This window comes from Perna viridis, chromosome 1 (genome assembly GCF_037379345.1).
Source record: "Perna viridis isolate PV_CMFRI_1.1 ecotype Kerala chromosome 1, ASM3737934v1, whole genome shotgun sequence".
Taxonomy (NCBI): Eukaryota; Metazoa; Mollusca; class Bivalvia; order Mytilida; family Mytilidae; genus Perna; species Perna viridis.
In genome coordinates, this window is record NC_142445.1 from 558,001 (window position 1) to 585,546 (window position 27,546).

At 32.7% G+C, this 27,546-nt stretch overlaps 1 protein-coding gene and 1 long non-coding RNA gene across 6 annotated transcripts; both read right to left on the reverse strand.

Moving 5' to 3' along the window:
• Positions 1-13: 13 nt before the first annotated feature.
• Positions 14-2,576, reverse strand: LOC148626760 (uncharacterized). 5 transcript variants are annotated; one of them, XR_015922492.1, is made up of 5 exons: positions 2,346-2,576; positions 1,453-1,531; positions 1,053-1,111; positions 308-393; positions 29-66 (listed from the first exon to the last, which is right to left on the reverse strand). XR_015922492.1 is itself a non-coding variant. In XM_088584902.1 (4 exons), the coding sequence occupies exons 1-4, from the start codon at positions 2,401-2,403 to the stop codon at positions 24-26; spliced, it is 222 nt and encodes a 73-aa protein (XP_088441028.1). In that variant the 5' UTR covers positions 2,404-2,574; the 3' UTR covers positions 14-23. The 5 variants fall into 5 exon arrangements, 4 of the variants coding, with proteins under 4 accessions (XP_088441028.1, XP_088441213.1, XP_088441109.1 ...); XM_088584902.1 differs by lacking the exon at positions 308-393 and having other exon boundaries at positions 14-66; positions 1,070-1,111; positions 2,346-2,574; XM_088585087.1 differs by lacking the exon at positions 308-393 and having other exon boundaries at positions 16-66.
• Positions 2,577-11,648: 9,072 nt separating this feature from the next.
• LOC148626761 (uncharacterized) lies at positions 11,649-15,836 on the reverse strand. Its single transcript, XR_015919293.1, has 4 exons — positions 15,777-15,836; positions 15,110-15,249; positions 14,413-14,529; positions 11,649-12,959 (listed from the first exon to the last, which is right to left on the reverse strand). It is a non-coding gene; the product is annotated as an uncharacterized LOC148626761 (long non-coding RNA).
• Between the last annotated feature and the right edge of the window lie 11,710 nt (positions 15,837-27,546).

Genomic DNA, 27,546 nt, shown 5'->3' on the forward strand with positions numbered 1-27,546 from the left:
CCTCCAAATACATACCTTGACTTTTAAACCACAGCTTGTGCTTTATATTTCATATTGACCTCAAATCTGTAAAAGAGAAGAATTTCGTGATATTAATCATGGAATCTTTTCTATATACAGAAAAATAATTTTACTTACTTTATCAGTATTATCACCTTTAATGAGACGTAATAATAGATCAGATGAATATTTCATCCCTTTATACACAATATTTTTATAATAAATATTCCACCAAATTATAGTCAATGGTAACATGTCAGTATACTAATGATAAACTCACAACTTAATGTAGCAGATGAGTACTTACTTGACAAATTTGGTAATTCAGTGAACAGTAACAGCCTATTTTGTCTATCCCGGAGTTGATTTTTTATGAGAAACTCGGCAGGTCTTCTACAAAATCAGAGGATGATGACCGGTGCACCTGATCCATGCTTCCAGTTTTTTTTTTTTTTTTAAGGAGTGAGTTGCTCATTTACTTTTGTTACTTTGTATGTATTATTTTGGTTATTTATATTCTTTGTTATGTTTGTCTGTTTTCCATGTCTGATATTTGTCCCTGGATTACATTCTTTTGATTGTCGCTAGAATCTCGAATCCTTGAATATACTTAAAGGAAATATAAAAACAGGAGATGTGGTATGATTGCCAATGAGACAGTCCTCCTCCAGAAGCCATGCAACAAATCACCACACGGTCTTCAGTGACACAATGTTAGGTAAAACTCATGCCATTAAACAAGCTTTAAATGCCCCAAAATAAATAAAGTGAAACTATTTAAAAAAGAAGAAAATTTATCTTATCTATAAAAAAAGAAATAACAATGAACATAAAAAAAAACAACCACTGGACTACAGGTTCCTGGCTTGGAACAAGCACAATAAGTATGTTGCAGGGTTAGAACAAGCCTGAGCCTTCCCTAACCCGGGATAGTGGTGGGAAAATACAACAATAAAACCAACTACGAAAATCAGATTTAACTCTTGAGATTGATGCACAATACAACCACATTATCAAAAAAGACAAAAATGACAAGCTGTACATGTATCTACCACCAAGGAGTACTTGCTTTTTCTGTAAGCTACTGATAAACACATCATATTTCCTCAAACTGAAATATCAATAAAAACACGTCCAACAGTATTAAGTGGAAATATATCATGTCTTCTGAATATATTGGATGAATAGATAGTTTGAAGGATTTCTACTTAGAACAGTTTGGTAAAGGCCAGAAAAAATAGTACAATAATCAATGGTCCTACATGTACATTTACTGTAAACATATTCATTTTAACGGCTGCTAATTTTTGCGAATTCTGTCAAGTGAACATATTAGCTGGTATCAGTTTTCGCTAACTGAAAAATGTTTGGCCTAATATAGTGTTAAAAATCAATTTTGTGAGTACCATTTTTCACACTTTTAGTGTTCAGTGGAGTTGAGGAGTATCTTACCAGTCTTCATTAAATTGGCTGGCACTATTAATACAGAAGTCAAGGACAAAAGCATGTGCCATGTTCTGTTCAATCACTGCTGCAAAAAAGATTAAAGTACATGTATTTCATAATAATAATAAGTAGAAAAATAAATGAAATATATATAGCTAATCCTTCTCTTTTAGATCCTTGTTGAAAACAGAAAATTTCACTGGTCAGAACTGCGCCATGATTTTATGACACCATGACCCAAGTAAGTTTGCAGACGAACAGACAGGGAAATTCAGAGTTCTAAGACATGCATTTTTGAGGTTCACAAATTCACAAATAGAAATGGAGAAGTTTTTATTTGTTTAATTCTAAAATCTCTGATATGAACATAAAGTATTACTCTGTTGGATTTAGCCATTACAGAGTGTTCAAACGTATAAGGATACAAAGACTAAGGTCCCAACAAGAATCCAAACAATCATGATAAACAATGTTTACGAAATAGATATTTCTATGGAGTTATGAGCTGTTGAATCATATCGTAGCCACTGGAGAAAAAAAACTTTGTAGAGATTGAAAATATGTGTCCTGATGTTGATTATTACATGTATACTTTCTTGGATACTTGGAAAGTGTTGTAATATGCATAAAAACAATTTTCTATCCAAAAACGTATTTACATGTATATTTAAATAACGTAGGAATCAACAATACCACGAAACGTATGTTATTGAGGTTGTAAAATATATACACTTGGTTTTCGGGAAAAGACAGGTTTTCGGTAATACGGGGTTCCACATCAGATGGCGCATCTTATTTACGTGTCTGATTGCACGTGCCCGTCCGTCGAAAACACATCCAAAGGCCATTCAACAAATCAAAAAATAGAACATTCGTAGATTATGAATCTGGAAACTTACTTGCTAAGCATATACATCTTTTGTTTACAGTTTCGTGAGTTCTTGCAGGGGAGTTCATGGATGGTTCTTGTCAAATCAAAATGAAATCTACCATTTCTGTATCATGTGATTTAACACGTGTCCATTTAATATCTTAAAACCAAAAAAACATTATCCTAAAAACGCACTTAAACGGCCTAAATAAAACCTAAAGCCTAAAAAATGTACAATAAACGAAGCAACATAAAGTTCTAGAGGTATAGCTAAGGACCAATTGAAATGGTTAACTAGAAAGCACTAAAACGTTCATAGGTTTTACTAAGAACCCCACTACAAATACAGTGAGCAACGCATAGTAATGCAATTGAAATGTTTCTTTAATATATCCCTTAAAATGTCTTTATTCTACCAGGTAATGTAAATTAAAGTTTCTTCCTCTACATGATCATCCAACAAATAGAGACAAGGACAAATACTGATAGTTTACATCAAATTTGTGTTGATAGTTTCTTGTTTATTATGGAAATGGCTATGAGCCGCGTTTAACTAATCAAAACAATGGTTAAATGACATAAAATTTATATTGATTCAATGTGTGTATGGTAATTATCATAGACAGACAAAAAAAATACAAAGTCAACTTATCCTACATACCCAATATAGGAAAACTAACTATTTGACTGTTTTTTTTTTTTTTTTCTGTGTATATGTGCTTTTGAAACAAGACAAATATCATGCAAGATTTACGCTAAGATGTTATTCGAACTCCGTATGCTTGTGTCGAATATATTATAAAACAATTGGATGTTTCAATGAATAATTTTGATTTGTCAGAAATGAAAAATGTGTGGTGGAAACAGGTTCCGGGTTTAAGGCAAACCGGAGGTTACTTTCACGAATGAGTGAAACTGGGATAGAGAGTTTTTCCCGATCAGCTGTACTTAACTGACGTTTTGAAATTGCTCCTGACAACTGACCTGTGTGCAGCTAAGACCACTGAAAGATGACTATAATTTCATTTCTAATGCTTTAAGAGGCGGTACCAGTTACTTATACCCAGCTACTGAAAGTTACCTTTAGAAATTTAAAATTTCTTAAAGTTTTAAAACAAAAAATAATGAAAATTACCCTACAAAAGAAAATGTACCTGAATTGCAAAAAATAATGAAACCCCTGTTACTATATAGACCCAATAATGGTATTGCGGTTGTATACGTGCGAACTCCAACTACTCAGAAACAGTGTTTATACTGGCTTTTTTGTTTACATATTTTCATGGAGTCAGTATTTCGTGTATCCCGAGCTCGAGCCCGAACTCAACTTCCGCGAGCTGAAAATGATTATTGCCGATATCTTCTTTAAAATGAGGTGAATTTCTTATATTTCCGGCACCAAATTTAATTTTGGATTTTTTTAAAATTTTTTCCACAATAGGGTTTGCTGAGTCCAGACAAGTTTGAGAATTATTTATATATTACTTTATTTACAAATTAATCCATATATATTGTCCTCGAAAAGATCAATTGATTTATCTAACTAATCTGAATCATTCAATAAAAAAGACGGCTCTTGGTCTATATTTTGTTGACAGCTTGATTGTAAGCTCATGTTGGTCTAGGTTCACAGGTGTGTCTACTGCTCTGCTATTTTGACAAGCTGTATTAGTCTAGGTTGCACTATTTAATGTGTGGCCACTAACTTTGTATGGTTTGTTAAAAACAATACCTCTTTCATCGAGTATTTGTTACTTAACAACATATCATTTGTGTTCTTTAATGTTTTAAATCTAGCCTACACACAGATATCCGGAAAGACAAAAATACTTTCGGAATTAATGATAAATGATATGTATTTAGAATTGTCAGAAGAAATACGTGAAGGTTACAAAATGTTTGTAATACGTTGAAAAATATGTTGTACCAGCAGACAAAGTCCAAAGCAACACGTTCTACGTCCAATATTTATTATCAGAGGTAGACGTAGAAAATAATAGCAGTGATAAAACATATACTGCTACCACTCTCTCCAAAGAAGAGATTGTGGCAAACCATAAATCTGTGCTATCCTCCTTTGGTATCTCTACCAAGGACGATGATTGTGATTTACCGTCTATGTACTGGATTCATAAACTCCACAAGAATCCATACAAACAAAGTTTCATAGCTGGATCTGCAAAATGTATCACCAAGCTTCTTTCAAAACTTTTAACTTCTATACTTACAACTGTCAAAGAGAGTCTGCAGTCTTACCACAACACTTGTTACTCCCGTAGTGGTATCAATTCAATGTGGATCCTGAAAAATTCGAAAAATCTTTTGGAGACAATCAGTTCAAGACTATTATCTGAATATAATAGCATTAAAACCTATGATTTTTCAACACTGTATACTTCTATTCCCCATATTCAGTTAAAATCCCGACTTAAAAACATTATACATCGTTGTTTTTTTTTTCAAACAGATGGTACATCTAGATACAAATATATAGTTCTTGGTAGAGATTCCTCATACTTTGTAAAAGATAATTCCACATCATCTTCAAAATATACAGAGGAAGATCTTTACAAAATGCTGGAATTTTTAATCGACAACATATTTGTCCAGTGTGGTGGGCGTGTTTTTTAATAAACGGTCGGCATTCCAATGGGAACAATTTGTGCTCCTTTACTTGCTGACCCATTCCTTCACTCTCATGAGGCTGACTTTATAGCTGATCTGATCAGAAAGAAAGAATATCGTTTGGCCAGATCCTTCAATCACAGTTTCCGCTATATATATGACGTATTATCTTTAAACAATCCTAATTTCGGAGATTTGATACATCGCATCTACCCAAAAGACTTTGAGATAAAGGATACTACAGACGCTGTGAAGTCAGACTCATAGCTTGACCTACACTTAGAAATCGATGGTAAAGGAAAACTATTGACCAAACTTTACGACAAACGTAATGACTTTTCGGCGCCTGCGTATGGATTGTTCATATCACAACTCATCCGTTATGCCAGAGCTTACTGAAACTACGCAGATTGTTTGTATCGCGCTAGAACTCTAACAAATAGACTTCTGGAACATGTTATGTTGCTACAAGATTGAAGTCATCACTGAACTCGTGGATCGTTATGGTGTATCCAACAGCACCATGAAAACTGATTTATTCAACGGGTCATAGTTTTCCTTTCCTCGTTTGTCTACCCCGGATTTGACTTTTTATGAGCAACGCGGCTGTTTCTAGAAAAGCAGGGGACGCTTACCCTACCGGTGCACCTGGTCCATGCTCCCAGTTTTTAGTGGAGTCCGAGTTGCTCATTTGCTTCTGTTACTTTGTATGTATGATTTTAGTTGCTTTGTTTTCTTTGTTGTGTATGTCTGTTTTCTATATCTGGTCTTTGTCCGTGGGTTGTGTTCTTTTAATTGTCGCTGTGGCGTTGGTTCCTTTGATTACGTTTTAATATTAGAAATTCAATCATTTTTTTATATATATATTTTTTAATCGTAATTGAATACAACAAACCCATTTTCTAATATTAGAAAATCAATTTCTAGTATTAGAAAATCGTTTTTAAATATTAGAAATTAAATTGAATTTTTGATATTACAAAGGGAATTTTTAATATCAAAAAGTGTTTTGGGATATTAGAAATTTAATTTGTAATATTCGAAAATGAATTTGTAATATTAAAAAATCATTTTTAAATATTAGCAAATACTCATTTTTGTCCACTTTGGCTTGCCATAATGGTCCGCTTTTCATACGGAGCGGTGCCAGCCAGGATTCATCAGAAAAGGTGGGGTGATAAGGCATTTTTTGCCATTTCTTGTCAATTTTTTAAAAGAAAATAATTTTCCATTAAAATGGGGTGGCAAACACTCTGCACACCCTGGATCCACCACTTAGTCTGTGATGCAAGTGAAAATAAATTTTAGCCATTAAAGAATTACAAAAATATAATCATTTGACATTACTTGAACTTTTAAGCTCATGAACAAATTCATATCTTTTTTATAGGTACATGTACTCAGTTTTAATTGAAGATGGAATCTAGGTTCCTTCAGTCACGGTATAGTGTTACTATATCCCGCTTGTAAAGCACGCTTCCTTCTCTGGGAGTCACTTAAAGTATTATTTACAATTTGCGCCAGGATGGCTTGCGGATTTTTTTCCTTTCTTCTTATTACAATTTTCTTTACTATAAAATCCTTCATTTCATACATGTACGTTCATTATGACATGAATTCGTTTGGAGGTCAGTGTCAAATTCTGTGCTGATACATGCTAAATGCTATATATATATGATTATTGAAGATGTGTTTTGATTAAATGTGCACCTCCTGCTCCAAACACTGGTTTCTCCTTCAATTACCTCTTATGTGCACCTCCTGCTCCAAACACTGGTTTCTCCTTCAATTACCTCTAATGTGCACCTCCTGCTCCAAACACTGGTTTCTCCTTCAATTACCTCTAATGTGCACCTCTTGCTCTAAACACAGGTTTCTCCTTGAATTACATCTAATGTGAACCCCCTGCCCAAAACAATGGTTCCTCCTTCAATTACCTCTAATGTGTGTCTATATACATATATAAGAATACATTTGTAAACAACCATTCAAATATAATTTAATGACATCATTTTTTTTGTAATTAACTTTAAAACACTGTGGTCCATAGAGTAGTTGTTCCCGATTTCTTCAATGCATTCAGGCAAAATTAAAATGACGTTTTCTCTGTCTTTGTAGCTTCTTTTTTTAAGTTCAAGCATGGTAAAAAATTCGTTTATTTCATCTCTGTACTCTGTTTTAAGTTCTTCCCAGGTTTCTGAACTCAAAACACTTCTCCAAAATTCCTCATGGCCGCTTCTTGCTTTTATTCACCAATAAATGTGACACAAGAAAAGTTTTGACTGACCAAATGTTTGTTTTTACCAAACATGATATGTTTGCATAGCTTCAACACAAACACACACACACACACATCCACAGACCAGCAACTCATCAATCATATACGAAATAATACAAATTCTCTGTATGGACATAGGGGGTCAGACATACATAGTCTCAGAATTGGATGATTTTTGTAGACATTGACTATTATCACCATGCAGCAACTTAGAAGACTTTGTATGTAAAAAAAGTCATGACGGTTGCCATCGCAACCGGCCGTGGTGATTTTGGACCAAAATGCAAGAATTTTCCATCAATTGTTATGAATTATACATTATTGATATAATAGTCGCATTACAAACAAGATCAAAGCAATATTTTATCATTACAAATCGATATATAGAAATACTTTTTGACAACTCATTTATTTATACCATGACGGTAATGTAACCCCCCTTTTTTACATTTTCAAGAAGAAAGAAGTCCTATTTTTAGTGTGTTTTTTTTAAAGCTAACAAATGCACCGATATTAGTAAATGTTTTAATCATTATCCTTACCAAAATCAATAAAAATTCAGTAGGTAAAAAGTTTTTTTTTCTATTCTTACCAAACCCTAAGAAAACCCCAAAGAGGTAATTATTTTTCAAAAATTGGTCATGTATAAGGATTACTTTTGTCAACAGTTTACACATTTGAACTGTTATATCATGTCACCCTCTCCCGGAAAAAATGGCTTCACGCACAGCAGCCATGATGTATTGCAAGGAGTTAGTAGCACATCTGAGTTCTTTTGGATGAGTCTCGATGAGAAAAAGATTTTTCATTTACTGTGGCTAGAAGTGAGTTCAGGCTTTCCAATTCTCCTTTAATACACTTGATCCTTGATTGGTAATAAAAGTATCGGTCTCCGTACTTGTTGTTGAATAGACTTGAGGAAAATTGCTACTTATACCCTTTAAAAAATGACAAATTAATTAATACCCCAGAACAGGCCATCAAAACTAATGGGATGTTTCTGTAGGTCACAGTTAATTTATCTAGCTTTAGAACCCTTCTACATTTTTGTTATGTGACAAACTCTGGTTATATTTTGACTTTTACAAGTCTTGCAACTCAAGATAATATTGGTTTATTATGCCTTAAGCAATATTTTATTTAATGTAAATATTTTATATAGCCTAGCTGGCCGAGTGGTCTAGGGCGCTGAACTTAGTGCAGGCGGTGTTGCCAAAGATGTCACAGCGGTATGAGTTCGAGTCCCGCGGAGGGAACGACAAAAATTTGCTTCGCAAATTTGACAGTTCTAACATCGTTGGCAATTTTTCAGACCCTTCTATAAGTTTACGTTATCTTCCCTGTATCAATTTGATCCGATGGAGCATTGTAGAGAATAGAGTCGTCACATTCTGAGACGTTGTATATATATATATATATATATTGTAGTGTATTAACATCTTTATCGGTATCGTTGTAAAATCCTTTAGACTTATATATTTGTTTTTGTCTGTGCTGCATCGTCATGACTGGACGATCCGATACCCATTAAGTACCCATTACCTGGCCAGCGAAAGCTATATTTCTATATAACCTAGCTGGCCGAGTGGTCTGGAGCGCTGGACTTTGTGCAGGGGGTGTTGCCATAGATGTAACAGCGGTACGAGTTCGAGTCCCGCGGAGGGAACGACCAAAAATTTGCATCGCAAATTTGACAGTTCTAACATCATTGGGAATTTTTCAAACCTTTCTATACGTTTACATATCTTCCCTGTATCAATTTGATTCGATGGAGCAGTGTAGTGAATACAGTCTCCATATTCTAAACGTATATATATATAAGAGTCTGAAAAATTCCAATTAATGTTAGAACTGTCCATTTTGCGATGCAGAATAGAGTCGTCACATTCTGAGACGTTTGTCCCGCTAGTCACAGTGTCTCCACGTGCACACAACACAGTAAAACTTAATTAAATATTTCTGCCTCCATACCAAAATATATTATATGATTCTTGAAGTTTTGTTACATTTCTGTTACATTCAGAAAACATTTAACAAGAAATTTAAAGGAAATGCCCTACGTAAATGAAGTTAAATAAATAACCTATCAGTTTAATTACTCCCTTTGGAGTTATCCTACACTTACTACATTCCTTCACATCTACATATGATACACAACCTTACTATAAAGTTTCATCAAACTCCATTGAGCGGTTAAGGAGTAGTTGCACTTACAAGATTTAATATGTAAAACCTTGATAGGTTGTTGATACTGTATGTAATATCATGCATGAGAATAGACATATAAAGGGCAAATTTTAAGCCACATTCAATTTGTTTTAAGAATTTTAAGGTATAGGATCAATACCTCAGGCTGCTCAGATAACGGTGAAGGTAAAGCTGAGGCTGAAGCAGGGGCAAGGATTTTCTCATTCTGTACCGTATGAGATACTTTATCTTCACCTAGAACACTTGCTAGTTAAATAGCTTCCTGCAGTTTAAACAAACAGCTGTTTTACAAAAATAGAAATAAAAGATTTGATTCCTGATTAGAATCGATATACATACATGTATACATTTCAATTAAATGACATTATCTTAAGTCCTGTTCTAATGAACAAAGTTCACATATGCAAATTTATTTGCATATATGTGAATTCAAAAATGCAAATCCGTCCATGTGAATGCATCTACTCTTGTGTAAATTTGCACAATATGTAAGTTAGCATTTGTTCAGGATAAAGCGCAAATTTACCTATGCGTGTGTCCAAATGTATTTAGATGAGTATTTTTCTAAACTGATTTACAGGTGAACATATAGCAAAATTTACGTACCTCTTTTTTCATAGAAAGGGAAATTCTGCACAATTAAAAACAAGGGAAATTGTTTAGCCTTATTAAATCTAGAACATATTTTTTTTTTCAAAGATATTTATATTTTCTTTGTCTTCGCAGATATTCGGTAAAGTAATGGTATGGTGGTTATGTAGACTACCGCAGTGGATAGATTGGTTCCCATACCTTGCTAATCACAAGACTAAGCAAATATTTCTACCCATTTTCGAGATAAGACCAAGGATCTCCCAACCCTTATTAGGGGTTAGTCTACAGCGGAAAATATGTACTTGTATGCAGTAAAATAAAGTCCTGCTGCTTAGTTTATTTACGAGACCTTTGTGTAATTTCATGGAATCCATATAAAAATAAATATATAGTCTGTTATTTTGAAAATACCAAATATATGCCGGATTTGTGCAATCAGAATATTTTATTTTTAAACCATATATGCATAAATCATATGAACTGCAGTTGATACATGTACAAGTAAATGTATGCTATTACTATGCTACGGCAAACAAAATATGTGTTTCCAGTATTACACTTTAAAAAAGGGTAGGTAAGTAAGGATTTGTTCACTTTATATTTACATTACGTCTATGGAAGAATTATTCTGACTTAAACAGTGTTATTGAGAAGTTAGGTTACTTTAAATTTAGCTGAAAAAATAGGATGAGTAGGGTAATGGGAAACACCTATCTTTTTTTTTTTAAATTTGACCTAAACAAACAATATTTCAAACGGTATACAATAATACATACTTTTTCCAACTGTTGTGACTCAGGGTCAGATGTCGAGGGTGGGGTGACAGATCCAATAGAAAATAAAAGAAAAAGGGGGGAGGCTATACTTTGCTCATTTCTGCCAAATATCATGCAATATTAATTTATCATTTTTATAGCTGTAGCTACAGTATATTGTTTAAGCTGTATCAAAGCAAACAATTGTGATACTATACTAGGTAAACTACAATGGCACTTCATCAGATGCTCAGTAAAATCAGTTTTGATGCATCAAAAATGCACTTCTTCACATGTAGTGTATTATGCCTATTGTGACCAAATATATGAGGTGTCATTGTTGGGTAAATGTGTTAAGGATTTTGAAACTTCAAATGCCTACCATATATAGCCATTTTGTCTTTATTATAAATTAAGCCGAGTTAAAGTCATAAACTCAATGTTTAATAATATTCACCTTAGTTAGCCAACTAGGGTAACAATGTCAAAAGAACGTGAAATAAACACCTTTTCTGATAGAAAATTAAAGCAGCCAGTAATATAAATTTATGTGCACTTTAATCATGGTGGCGGCTTAGAATAGGGAAAAAAACATAATCAGAAGTAATAATTAATTGGCACAAACATAATTACAATATTTGTCTGGTTTTAACAACATAATACTGTTCTAAAATAAGGTCAATGGTTTATATGATTACAAGATACTTTCAATACAGTTTACAAACTACTGCTTAAATCACGATAGAGAACATCATTACTTAATCAGCTGAAATAATAATACATACCTCGTCTTTTAAACCACAGTTTGTGCTACCAACTAAGGCTTACTTAAGTTATATTGCTACAAGATTGACCCAACTTATATTGCTACAAGATTGAAGTCATCACTACAAAAGTTTTATGGCCGTCATCATGAACTCGTGGATCGTTACGGTGTATCCATCGGCGCCATGAAAACTGATTTGTTCAACGTGTTATAATTTCCTCTTTCGTCTATCCCGTACTTGACTTTTTATGAGCAACTCGGCGGGTGTTTCTAGAAAAGCAGAGGACGCTTACCCTACCGGTGCACCTGGTCCATGCTCCCAGTTTTTAGTGGAGTCCGAGTTGCTAATTTGCTTTTGTTACTTTGTATGTATGATTTTAGTTACTCTATGTTCTTTGTTGTGAATGTCTGTTTTCCATGTCTGGTCTTTGTCCCTACATTCTTTTGATTACCCTATAACCTTGGTTCCCTTGATTACTCTCTCCCAGGATACATAACTTGTCGTAACCACAATTCTAACACTTGTTTTTCATTACACAAATGTTTTATTTAAAAGTCTGAAAATGAAATGAAATACCATTTACAATACATATTCAAGTATGAAATATACAAATGAAATCTGATATCATTAATTTTATCAGTACATGTACTACCTCCCTTGACATACATTTTGTAACTTAAGCTCAGATATCATCATATCAAATAATTCTGTTCAGTTTGAGATCAGTTGATGTAAAGTGATTCAAAGATATTGTTAAAAAGTATGATTTTGTGTGAAACAAACTTTTAAAAAACAAATATGATAAACAATAGACCACAAAAAGTATATTTTTGCTATATACCTGAAGAAAACACTAGTAGTTCGCTGGTATAAATCCAAATTAGTAATCCATTCTACATGTATATGGTCTAACATTTTCATCAAGCACTAACATGGGACAAGACTGTTCAGAAAATCATCATTTCTCACATCGTTCTCCAGAACAATAATGTTATTAAATAAAATTAGCATTGTTACTACTTTAAAGGATATTAAGTCCATCACACGAGCACTGTGACCTTTTCCTTAGTAACCATTTTAGTTCCTTTTCATGTATTTCCTTGTTCTGTCTATTCATAGTCACATTTTCTGATTGATAATACAAACTCATTGTAAAAATTAACAATGACTTGTATTATGTCAATAGTTGTGCTTAATTCTCTAAAAGTATACCTAATCTTCACCTTCTACATCAGTTCCAAGTTTTTTTCACATTGCAGATTTTAAGAGTCTGAAAGTGAAATGTTTCAGATTTCTGTACATAAATGAAATCTGTAGGGTTATCAATATTACCTCCGTTGTCACACATCTTGTTCAGGAAGTCCAGCGTCAGGCTTAACACGAGTGGTACTTTAAACAGATAAATAATCCAATGTCTGTCATACAAAAATATTGAATTCACTTTAGTCAATTAACTCAGATAACAATGTTCAAATAACGAGAAATAAATACCTCTGTGATAAAAAATAAAGGACATCTTCGACAGGTTTTCTTTCATTAAATGTTAGAAAGAGTAATCAAGGCAACCAAGGTTATAGCGGTAATCAAAAGAATATAATCCAGGGACAAAGACAAGACATGGAAAACAGAAATACAAAACAAAGAACATAAAGTAACTAAAATCATACATACAAAGTAACAAAATTAAATGAGCAACTCGGACTCCACTAAAAACTGGAAGCATGGACCAGGTGCACCGGTAGGGTAATCGTCCTCTGCCTTTCTAGAAACACCCGCCGAGTTGCTCATAAAAAGCCAAGTCCGGGGTAGACAAACGAGGAAAGGAAAACTATGACCCGTTGAATAAATCAGTTTTCATGGTGCTGTTGGATACACCATAACGATCCACGAGTTCATGATGACGACCATAAAACTTCTGTAGTGATGACTTCAATCTTGTAGCAACATAACTACATGTATGATGTTCATGTTTAACATTGGAACAACCAGCAATATAAATATGGTCTCTCACGGAAAGAACATTTATAGGAAAATAAAATAATGTTTGTCCGTAAAATACATGTCATAATAGATTGGTCAATCTATTAATTATTGTATCGGATTTCTATGGGTCATGAGTGTAAGATCGATTTATCTCTGATGTGCATGCATGATACATGCGTGATCATGTACATGCATTCATCTGACTGGTCAATTGGTACATGATCCTGGGGATATTGGGTTACAGCAAGAGCAAGACCCTCGTGGTCAGTCGCCGTAAACATTCCCAAGGATCAAGTCTGTATTTAACAAATGTTGGCACTTTTTAATTGGTAGCGGAAAACTCACAGTGTAGGCTTAGAATGGGAGAAAAACAGAATCCATAATAATAATAATAATAATAAATGGCACAAACATATTTACAATAATTTACAAATGCCGTGGTTTTAATAACATGCTAAAATTATGAACAGAATGCTGTTCTCATAGAAAGTGAATTGTTTATATGATTACAAAACACTTCCGATAAAGTTTACAAACTACTGTATAAACATCAATGGAGAAAATCACTACTTAATGAACCTTTTTATAACCCTCATGTAAAGCAAATCTATTCATCAAAGGTTTAACTGTCTTGTTATTTATATGATATCACTGCTTTATGATATTTTTTCTTCAACATTTTGTATACAGGTATTTACAAGGATTCCTTACAGCTTACTTAACACGTTGTTTACATCCAAAGTCTTTATCGCTGTAATTTCAAATCTGTTTGAAAATCATGATGTCATTAAATTAACTAATTGCATGTTTTAATTTAACATTTAACCTTGGAACTAATTCTTACTACAATCACTAAAAACTAAAGCCTATCATCCTAATACATACCTTGACTATTAAACCACAGTTTGTGCTAAAAACTAAGGTTTACTCCCAGGATTTATAACTTGTACGAACCACAGTTCTAATCTAAGTTTTTATTACAGAGAATATGTATTTTAAAGTCTGAAAAAGAAATGAAATACTATTTAGAATACATACTCCAGTATAAAAGATACAAATAAAATATGATATCATTAATGTTATCAGTATTACCTCCCTTGACATATACTTGTGACTTCAGATCAAATTTTCTGATATCAAATAATTCTTTTCTGTTGTTCTGATATTTACTTAACAAAACCAAAAAGACCATGGTGTAAAGACAGAAATATATTATAACCAAATCATGGTTCCAAGAAACCTTTGGTCAAAGTTGACAAAGAAGAATTATTCATCAAACTGTAAGAACAAGCCTTTTCTATCATTGCTTTTGACAGTCAAGTATTTATAACTGTTGACATCTTATCCAATATAACTTTATGTATTTTCTTCAACTTAGATATATTTACATTTATTCCATATAGCGTGTTTATGATGTTATCATCAACTGTCATTCACATTACAGTTCATAGCTAATGAAACATATTTCAAACATCAAAAACTTAATTAGTTATATGGAAGTTATTTGACTTTGAAACAACTTTTCTATTGTTAAGTGATTCGGAATAATTTTACCAGTCTTTCAATGTTCCATACCACTTACAGTAATAACATCTACCGCTGCCCTCTAATGCCACTTTATGCAAATAACTTCCGTGATTTGTTTCTGCCTTTCCCTTTACTTGTACTTGTTAAATTCCTCATCTTTCCTTGGTTACAGTTTGATTTCAGCAATTATTTTTACTGAAAATTGTACAATATACAGTCTGGGATCCTTTGGTGTGAAGAAATGAAAGGATATTGTTAGAAAGTAAGGTAAAGTGAAGACAAAGTATGATTTTGGGTGAGACAAACTTAAAAAAAACAAATATGATAAAAAATAGCCACAAATCTATGTTAGCTATATACCAAAAGAAAATAGTGTGCATGTATAAATCCAAATCAGTAATCCATTCTACATGTGTTTGGTGTGACTTTTGAATCAAGCACTGTCATGGAATCAAACTGCTCAGAAAATCATCATTTCATATATCATTCTCTAGAATAATGTTATTAAATAAAATTAGCATTGGTACTATTATAAAGGATATTAACGCCATCACACGAGCACTGTGACCTTTTCCTTAGTAACCATTTTAGTTCCTTTACATGTATTTCCTTGTTTTGTCTATTCATAGTCACATTTTCTAATTGATAATACAAACTCATTGTAAATAATAACAATGACTTGTATTATGTTAATAGTTGTGCTTAATTCTCTAAAAGTATACCTAATTTTCACCTTTTATAACAGTTCTAAGTACTTTCCACATTGCAGGTTTTAAGAGTCTGAAAGAGAAATGTTTCAGATTTCTGTACCTATATGATATCTGTAAGGTTATCACGGTAAGCTCTGTACAGGTCTGGTTTAAATTGATCTGGAGTGACAGTTTTAGCTTTGAAACCACTTCTTATTGTTTTCAATGTACATTAGATATGTGTAGACCACTTTATGTTTGAAGTTGATCAATTTAAGTCATTGTCAGCATCATAAAATGAATTTTTATATGTGTACCCCTACACATGGTCTAAAAGTGCATTGACCATGGCCGCATGTATAAAAACCCAATTTTTGGCCTTAAAGCAGCTGGAACTTGAGTAAACTGAACTTTATTGCATCAAATACACATAATATGATGCAACCAATGTAAAGAATCACAAAAATATTTCATTTAAAAAAAAAGATGTACATTTTAGAGGGGCCTTATTTCCTTCGACCATTGGACATGCGAGTCATGCAATGTACCACTGATACTAAATTTGCTATAACTTATATATTTTTCAACTAATCATGATGAACCTTTGTACTTGAAGTCAAAAAAGGTTCATCTTGACATGAGTGCAGTTTTTATTCAAATTGAGCACATTTATTGATCTAATAAGGGGGTTGCCAGGGTATCAGAAATTGTATTTGCTAGTATTTGCTGGGGGTAATTTGGTGTTTATTTTCAAGAAATCAGTAAATTTACATGAAATAATAAGATTTTGGCCCTTTATTCTCTATTTTCTGAAATTAAAATAAAAAAAAATATGGTTTCTATGGGATTTTCCATTGAAATTGCACTTTTGCTAAGGTGCTAGGTATGAAATATAGACCAGTGGGGAAAATATTGTATAGCTTTGAGTTTTTCTCCTCTAACTATACACTAGGAACATCAAATCAACAAAAAACATACTTTATGAACAAGGTTTAGGCAGAAATCTGACAATTTAGTGTAATTTTTATGAACCCAGTCAATGAAATATGGCAAAATCAGGGGTTTTCACAGCCTTGTCTTAGGATCTATAAAATCACAGATATGTGTTTTATTGGTCTGAATCTTTTGTATTTGCTAGTAAATAGTATAAATAATGTGAAAAAAAAAACTAATATATTCATTCCATTGATATTCATGCATCTAATGTAAGTCACTACATGTATATACCTTGTGATGTCTAAAAAACACCTAATTTTAGAGTTCCACATACACTATAAGGTTTCAAAAATGAATTTTTTTGTAGAAAAACTGGAAAAATACAGCTGACTGTCTGCTTATGTACCTGATAAACTTAGAACCCTACATTATCTTCCATTTGTTTCAGATTTTTCATCATTCAAAAACCCAAATACAGGCTAACTTTTAATATCGGACACAATCGCACTTGAACAAGCTCTGTACAGGTCTGGTTTAAATTGATCTGGAGTGACAGTTTTAGCTTTGAAACCACTTCTTATTGTTTTCAATGTACATTAGATATGTGTAGACCACTTTATGTTTGAAGTTGATCAATTTAAGTCATTGTCAGCATCATAAAATGAGTTTTTATATGTGTACCCCTATACATGGTCTAAAAGTGCATTGACCATGGCCGCATGTTTAAAAACCCAATTTTTGGCCTTAAAGCAGCTGGAACTTGAGTAAACTGAACTTTATTGCATCAAATACACATAATATGATGCAACCAATGTAAAGAATCACAAAAATATTTCATTTAAAAAAAAAAGATGTACATTTTAGAGGGGCCTTATTTCCTTCGACCATTGGACATGCGAGTCATGCAATGTACCACTGATACTAAATTTGCTGTAACTTATATATTTTTCAACTAATCATGATGAACCTTTGTACTTGAAGTCAAAAAAGGTTCATCTTGACATGAGTGCAGTTTTTATTCAAATTGAGCACATTTATTGATCTAATAAGGGGGTTGCCAGGGTATCAGAAATTGTATTTGCTAGTATTTGCTGGGGGTAATTTGGTGTTTATTTTCAAGAATTCAGTAAATTTACATGAAATAATAAGATTTTGGCCCTTTATTCTCTATTTTCTGAAATTAAAATAAAAAAATATGGTTTCTATGGGATTTTCCATTGAAATTGCACTTTTGCTAAGGTGCTAGGTATGAAATATAGACCAGTGGGGAAAATATTGTACAGCTTTGAGTTTTTCTCCTCTAACTATACACTAGGAACATCAAATCAACAAAAAACATACTTTATGAACAAGGTTTAGGCAGAAATCTGACAATTTAGTGTAATTTTTATGAACCCAGTCTATGAAATATGGCAAAATCAGGGGTTTTCACAGCCTTGTCTTAGGATCTATAAAATCACAGATATGTGTTTTATTGGTCTGAATCTTTTGTATTTGCTAGTAAATAATATAAATAATGTGAAAAAAAAAAAAAAAACTAATATATTCATTCCATTGATATTCATGCATCTAATGTAAGTCACTACATGTATATACCTTGTGATGTCTAAAAAACACCTAATTTTAGAGTTCCGCATACACTATAAGCTTTCAAAAATGAATTTTTTTGTAGAAAAACTGGAAAAATACAGCTGACTGTCTGCTTATGTACCTGATAAACTTAGAACCCTGCATTATCTTCCATTTGTTTCAGATTTTTCATCATTCAAAAACCCAAATACAGGCTAACTTTTAATATCGGACACAATCGCACTTGAACAAGCTCTGTACAGGTCTGGTTTAAATTGATCTGGAGTGACAGTTTTAGCTTTGAAACCACTTCTTATTGTTTTCAATGTACATTAGATATGTGTAAACCACTTTATGTTTGAAGTTGTTCAATTTAAGTCATTGTCAGCATCATAAAATGAGGTTTTATATGTGTACCCCTATACATGGTCTAAAAGTGCATTGACCATGGCCGCATGTTTAAAAACCCAATTTTTGGCCTTAAAGCAGCTGGAACTTGAGTAAACTGAACTTTATTGCATCAAATACACATAATATGATGCAACCAATGTAAAGAATCACAAAAATATTTCATTTAAAAAAAAAAGATGTACATTTTAGAGGGGCCTTATTTCCTTCGACCATTGGACATGCGAGTCATGCAATGTACCACTGATACTAAATTTGCTGTAACTTATATATTTTTCAACTAATCATGATGAACCTATGTACTTGAAGTCAAAAAAGGTTCATCTTGACATGAGTGCAGTTTTTATTCAAATTGAGCACATTTAATGATCTAATAAGGGGGTTGCCAGGGTATCAGAAATTGTATTTGCTAGTATTTGCTGGGGGTAATTTGGTGTTTATTTTCAAGAAATCAGTAAATTTACATGAAATAATAAGATTTTGGCCCTTTATTCTCTATTTTCTGAAATTAAAATAAAAAAATATGGTTTCTATGGGATTTTCCATTGAAATTGCACTTTTGCTAAGGTGCTAGGTATGAAATATAGACCAGTGGGGAAAATATTGTACAGCTTTGAGTTTTTCTCCTCTAACTATACACTAGGAACATCAAATCAAGAAAAAACATACTTTATGAACAAGGTTTAGGCAGAAATCTGACAATTTAGTGTAATTTTTATGAACCCAGTCAATGAAATATGGCAAAATCAGGGGTTTTCACAGCCTTGTCTTAGGATCTATAAAATCACAGATATGTGTTTTATTGGTCTGAATCTTTTGTATTTGCTAGTAAATAATATAAATAATGTGAAAAAAAAAAAAAAAACTAATATATTCATTCCATTGATATTCATGCATCTAATGTAAATCACTACATGTATATACCTTGTGATGTCTAAAAAACACCTAATGTTAGAGTTCCGCATACACTATAAGGTTTCAAAAATGAATTTTTTTGTAGAAAAACTGGAAAAATACAGCTGACTGTCTGCTTATGTACCTGATAAACTTAGAACCCTACATTATCTTACATTTGTTTCAGATTTTTCATCATTCAAAACCCAAATAAAGGCTAACTTTTAATATCGGACACAATCGCACTTGAACAAGCTCTGTACAAGTCTGGTTTAAATTGATCTGGAGTGACAGTTTTAGCTTTGAAACCACTTCTTATTGTTTTCAATGTACATTAGATATGTGTAGACCACTTTATGTTTGAAGTTGATCAATTTAAGTCATTGTCAGCATCATAAAATGAGTTTTTATATGTGTACCCCTATACATGGTCTAAAAGTGCATTGACCATGGCCGCATGTTTAAAAACCCATTTTTGGCCTTAAAGCAGCTGGAACTTGAGTAAACTGAACTTTATTGCATCAAATACACATAATATGATGCAACCAATGTAAAGAATCACAAAAATATTTCATTTAAAAAAAAAGATGTACATTTTAGAGGGGCCTTATTTCCTTCGACCATTGGACATGCGAGTCATGCAATGTACCACTGATACTAAATTTGCTATAACTTATATATTTTTCAACTAATCATGATGAACCTATGTACTTGAAGTCAAAAAAGGTTCATCTTGACATGAGTGCAGTTTTTATTCAAATTGAGCACATTTTTTGATCTAATAAAGGGGTTGCCAGGTATCAGAAATTGTATTTGCTAGTATTTGCTGGGGGTAATTTGGTGTTTATTTTCAAGAATTCAGTAAATTTACATGAAATAATAAGATTTTGGCCCTTTATTCTCTATTTTCTGAAATTAAAATAAAAAAAATATGGTTTCTATGGGATTTTCCACTGATATTGCACTTTTGCTAAGGTGCTAGGTATGAAATATAGACCAGTGGGGAAAATATTGTACAGCTTTGAGTTTTTCTCCTCTAACTATACACTAGGAACATCAAATCAAGAAAAAACATACTTTATGAACAAGGTTTAGGCAGAAATCTGACAATTTAGTGTAATTTTTATGAACCCAGTCAATGAAATATGGCAAAATCAGGGGTTTTCACAGCCTTGTCTTAGGATCTATAAAATCACAGATATGTGTTTTATTGGTCTGAATCTTTTGTATTTGCTAGTAAATAATATAAATAATGTGAAAAAAAAAAACTAATATATTCATTCCATTGATATTCATGCATCTAATGTAAGTCACTACATGTATATATCTTTGTGATGTCTCAAAAACACCTAATTTTAGAGTTCCGCATACACTATAAGGTTTCAAAAATGAAATTTTTTGTAGAAAAACTGGAAAAATACAGCTGACTGTCTGCTTATGTACCTGATAAACTTAGAACCCTACATTATCTTACATTTGTTTCAGATTTTTCATCATTCAAAACCCAAATAAAGGCTAACTTTTAATATCGGACACAATCGCACTTGAACAAGCTCTGTACAAGTCTGGTTTAAATTGATCTGGAGTGACAGTTTTAGCTTTGAAACCACTTCTTATTGTTTTCAATGTACATTAGATATGTGTAGAGCACTTTATGTTTGAAGTTGATCAATTTAAGTCATTGTCAGCATCATAAAATGAGTTTTCATATGTGTACCCCTATACATGGTCTAAAAGTGCATTGACCATTGCCGCATGTATAAAAACCCAATTTTTGGCCTTAAAGCAGCTGGAACTTGAGTAAACTGAACTGTATTGCATCAAATACACATAATATGATGCAACCAATGTAAAAAATCACAAAAATATTTCATTTACAAAAAAAGATGTACATTTTAGAGGGGCCTTATTTCCTTCGACCATTGGACATGCGAGTCATGCAATGTACCACTGATACTAAATTTGCTATAACTTATAGATTAAAAACCACTAATTCCACTTTCCATAGGCTTCTATGCTAATTTCACAATATTCAATGGCTTCTCTGGACTTTACCTTAACTTTAACCTGCAGAGGACTATATATCAGCATGATTCTACATATGTCAGCTCACAATCCTCAGAATGCCATGTGGGGTTAGCAGACTTGCAGTGCAGTACTGGTCACCGGAAGTGAAGGGTCTATAAATAGCATGGGAAATCCCAGTGTTTTCACAAGATAGGGGTATATTTAAAAATCATTATGGAGATTAGGCTTCACATCACAAGAAGCAAAACACACCTATAAAATGTACAGAAATGTTTTTCCTTTCAGAAACTGTTTAAATCTTTTAAATAAGATGAGAACTTTTTTCACAGCACTATGAGGAACAGGGGTAATTTCTGCGTAGGACTATTTTTGCGTACGTTCCAAATGCTCATTGGTTGAATTGGTGGTATGTAATCTATATATTTTTCAACTAATCATGATGAACCTTTGTACTTGAAGTCAAAAAAGGTTCATCTTGACATGAGTGCAGTTTTTATTCAAATTGAGCACATTTATTGATCTAATAAGGGGGTTGCCAGGGTATCAGAAATTGTATTTGCTAGTATTTGCTGGGGGTAATTTGGTGTTTATTTTCAAGAATTCAGTAAATTTACATGAAATAATAAGATTTTGGCCCTTTATTCTCTATTTTCTGAAATTAAAATAAAAAATATGGTTTCTATGGGATTTTCCATTGAAATTGCACTTTTGCTAAGGTGCTAGGTATGAAATATAGACCAGTGGGGAAAATATTGTACAGCTTTGAGTTTTTCTCCTCTAACTATATACTAGGAACATCAAATCAACAAAAAACATACTTTATGAACAAGGTTTAGGCAGAAATCTGACAATTTAGTGTAATTTTTATGAACCCAGTCAATGAAATATGGCAAAATCAGGGGTTTTCACAGCCTTGTCTTAGGATCTATAAAATCACAGATATGTGTTTTATTGGTCTGAATCTTTTGTATTTGCTAGTAAATAATATAAATAATGTGAAAAAAAAACTAATATATGCATTCCATTGATATTCATGCATCTAATGTAAGTCACTACATGTATATACCTTGTGATGTCTCAAAAACACCTAATTTTAGAGTTCCGCATACACTATAAGGTTTCAAAAATGAAATTTTTTGTAGAAAAACTGGAAAAATACAGCTGACTGTCTGCTTATGTACCTGATAAACTTAGAACCCTACATTATCTTACATTTGTTTCAGATTTTTCATCATTCAAAACCCAAATAAAGGCTAACTTTTAATATCGGACACAATCGCACTTGAACAAGCTCTGTACAAGTCTGGTTTAAATTGATCTGGAGTGACAGTTTTAGCTTTGAAACCACTTCTTATTGTTTTCAATGTACATTAGATATGTGTAGAGCACTTTATGTTTGAAGTTGATCAATTTAAGTCATTGTCAGCATCATAAAATGAGTTTTCATATGTGTACCCCTATACATGGTCTAAAAGTGCATTGACCATTGCCGCATGTATAAAAACCCAATTTTTGGCCTTAAAGCAGCTGGAACTTGAGTAAACTGAACTGTATTGCATCAAATACACATAATATGATGCAACCAATGTAAAAAATCACAAAAATATTTCATTTACAAAAAAAGATGTACATTTTAGAGGGGCCTTATTTCCTTCGACCATTGGACATGCGAGTCATGCAATGTACCACTGATACTAAATTTGCTATAACTTATAGATTAAAAACCACTAATTCCACTTTCCATAGGCTTCTATGCTAATTTCACAATATTCAATGGCTTCTCTGGACTTTACCTTAACTTTAACCTGCAGAGGACTATATATCAGCATGATTCTACATATGTCAGCTCACAATCCTCAGAATGTCATGTGGGGTTAGCAGACTTGCAGTGCAGTACTGGTCACCGGAAGTGAAGGGTCTATAAATAGCATGGGAAATCCCAGTGTTTTCACAAGATAGGGGTATATTTAAAAATCATTATGGAGATTAGGCTTCACATCACAAGAAGCAAAACACACCTATAAAATGTACAGAAATGTTTTTCCTTTCAGAAACTGTTTAAATCTTTTAAATAAGATGAGAACTTTTTTCACAGCACTATGAGGAACAGGGGTAATTTCTGCGTAGGACTATTTTTGCGTACGTTCCAAATGCTCATTGGTTGAATTGGTGGTCTGTAACCTATATATTTTTCAACTAATCATGATGAACCTTTGTACTTGAAGTCAAAAAAGGTTCATCTTGACATGAGTGCAGTTTTTATTCAAATTGAGCACATTTATTGATCTAATAAGGGGGTTGCCAGGGTATCAGAAATTGTATTTGCTAGTATTTGCTGGGGGTAATTTGGTGTTTATTTTCAAGAATTCAGTAAATTTACATGAAAGAATAAGATTTTGGCCCTTTATTCTCTATTTTCTGAAATTAAAATAAAAAATATGGTTTCTATGGGATTTTCCATTGAAATTGCACTTTTGCTAAGGTGCTAGGTATGAAATATAGACCAGTGGGGAAAATATTGTACAGCTTTGAGTTTTTCTCCTCTAACTATACACTAGGAACATCAAATCAAGAAAAAACATACTTTATGAACAAGGTTTAGGCAGAAATCTGACAATTTAGTGTAATTTTTATGAACCCAGTCAATGAAATATGGCAAAATCAGGGGTTTTCACAGCCTTGTCTTAGGATCTATAAAATCACAGATATGTGTTTTATTGGTCTGAATCTTTTGTATTTGCTAGTAAATAATATAAATAATGTGGAAAAAAAAACTAATATATGCATTCCATTGATATTCATGCATCTAATGTAAGTCACTACATGTATATACCTTGTGATGTCTCAAAAACACCTAATTTTAGAGTTCCGCATACACTATAAGGTTTCAAAAATGAAATTTTTTGTAGAAAAACTGGAAAAATACAGCTGACTGTCTGCTTATGTACCTGATAAACTTAGAACCCTACATTATCTTACATTTGTTTCAGATTTTTCATCATTCAAAACCCAAATAAAGGCTAACTTTTAATATCGGACACAATCGCACTTGAACAAGCTCTGTACAAGTCTGGTTTAAATTGATCTGGAGTGACAGTTTTAGCTTTGAAACCACTTCTTATTGTTTTCAATGTACATTAGATATGTGTAGAGCACTTTATGTTTGAAGTTGATCAATTTAAGTCATTGTCAGCATCATAAAATGAGTTTTCATATGTGTACCCCTATACATGGTCTAAAAGTGCATTGACCATTGCCGCATGTATAAAAACCCAATTTTTGGCCTTAAAGCAGCTGGAACTTGAGTAAACTGAACTGTATTGCATCAAATACACATAATATGATGCAACCAATGTAAAAAATCACAAAAATATTTCATTTACAAAAAAAGATGTACATTTTAGAGGGGCCTTATTTCCTTCGACCATTGGACATGCGAGTCATGCAATGTACCACTGATACTAAATTTGCTATAACTTATAGATTAAAAACCACTAATTCCACTTTCCATAGGCTTCTATGCTAATTTCACAATATTCAATGGCTTCTCTGGACTTTACCTTAACTTTAACCTGCAGAGGACTATATATCAGCATGATTCTACATATGTCAGCTCACAATCCTCAGAATGTCATGTGGGGTTAGCAGACTTGCAGTGCAGTACTGGTCACCGGAAGTGAAGGGTCTATAAATAGCATGGGAAATCCCAATGTTTTCACAAGATAGGGGTATATTTAAAAATCATTATGGAGATTAGGCTTCACATCACAAGAAGCAAAACACACCTATAAAATGTACAGAAATGTTTTTCCTTTCAGAAACTGTTTAAATCTTTTAAATAAGATGAGAACTTTTTTCACAGCACTATGAGGAACAGGGGTAATTTCTGCGTAGGACTATTTTTGCGTACGTTCCAAATGCTCATTGGTTGAATTGGTGGTCTGTAACCTATATATTTTTCAACTAATCATGATGAACCTTTGTACTTGAAGTCAAAAAAGGTTCATCTTGACATGAGTGCAGTTTTTATTCAAATTGAGCACATTTATTGATCTAATAAGGGGGTTGCCAGGGTATCAGAAATTGTATTTGCTAGTATTTGCTGGGGGTAATTTGGTGTTTATTTTCAAGAATTCAGTAAATTTACATGAAAGAATAAGATTTTGGCCCTTTATTCTCTATTTTCTGAAATTAAAATAAAAAATATGGTTTCTATGGGATTTTCCATTGAAATTGCACTTTTGCTAAGGTGCTAGGTATGAAATATAGACCAGTGGGGAAAATATTGTACAGCTTTGAGTTTTTCTCCTCTAACTATACACTAGGAACATCAAATCAAGAAAAAACATACTTTATGAACAAGGTTTAGGCAGAAATCTGACAATTTAGTGTAATTTTTATGAACCCAGTCAATGAAATATGGCAAAATCAGGGGTTTTCACAGCCTTGTCTTAGGATCTATAAAATCACAGATATGTGTTTTATTGGTCTGAATCTTTTGTATTTGCTAGTAAATAATATAAATAATGTGGAAAAAAAAACTAATATATGCATTCCATTGATATTCATGCATCTAATGTAAGTCACTACATGTATATACCTTGTGATGTCTCAAAAACACCTAATTTTAGAGTTCCGCATACACTATAAGGTTTCAAAAATGAAATTTTTTGTAGAAAAACTGGAAAAATACAGCTGACTGTCTGCTTATGTACCTGATAAACTTAGAACCCTACATTATCTTACATTTGTTTCAGATTTTTCATCATTCAAAACCCAAATAAAGGCTAACTTTTAATATCGGACACAATCGCACTTGAACAAGCTCTGTACAAGTCTGGTTTAAATTGATCTGGAGTGACAGTTTTAGCTTTGAAACCACTTCTTATTGTTTTCAATGTACATTAGATATGTGTAGAGCACTTTATGTTTGAAGTTGATCAATTTAAGTCATTGTCAGCATCATAAAATGAGTTTTCATATGTGTACCCCTATACATGGTCTAAAAGTGCATTGACCATTGCCGCATGTATAAAAACCCAATTTTTGGCCTTAAAGCAGCTGGAACTTGAGTAAACTGAACTGTATTGCATCAAATACACATAATATGATGCAACCAATGTAAAAAATCACAAAAATATTTCATTTACAAAAAAAGATGTACATTTTAGAGGGGCCTTATTTCCTTCGACCATTGGACATGCGAGTCATGCAATGTACCACTGATACTAAATTTGCTATAACTTATAGATTAAAAACCACTAATTCCACTTTCCATAGGCTTCTATGCTAATTTCACAATATTCAATGGCTTCTCTGGACTTTACCTTAACTTTAACCTGCAGAGGACTATATATCAGCATGATTCTACATATGTCAGCTCACAATCCTCAGAATGTCATGTGGGGTTAGCAGACTTGCAGTGCAGTACTGGTCACCGGAAGTGAAGGGTCTATAAATAGCATGGGAAATCCCAATGTTTTCACAAGATAGGGGTATATTTAAAAATCATTATGGAGATTAGGCTTCACATCACAAGAAGCAAAACACACCTATAAAATGTACAGAAATGTTTTTCCTTTCAGAAACTGTTTAAATCTTTTAAATAAGATGAGAACTTTTTTCACAGCACTATGAGGAACAGGGGTAATTTCTGCGTAGGACTATTTTTGCGTACGTTCCAAATGCTCATTGGTTGAATTGGTGGTCTGTAACCTATATATTTTTCAACTAATCATGATGAACCTTTGTACTTGAAGTCAAAAAAGGTTCATCTTGACATGAGTGCAGTTTTTATTCAAATTGAGCACATTTATTGATCTAATAAGGGGGTTGCCAGGGTATCAGAAATTGTATTTGCTAGTATTTGCTGGGGGTAATTTGGTGTTTATTTTCAAGAATTCAGTAAATTTACATGAAATAATAAGATTTTGGCCCTTTATTCTCTATTTTCTGAAATTAAAATAAA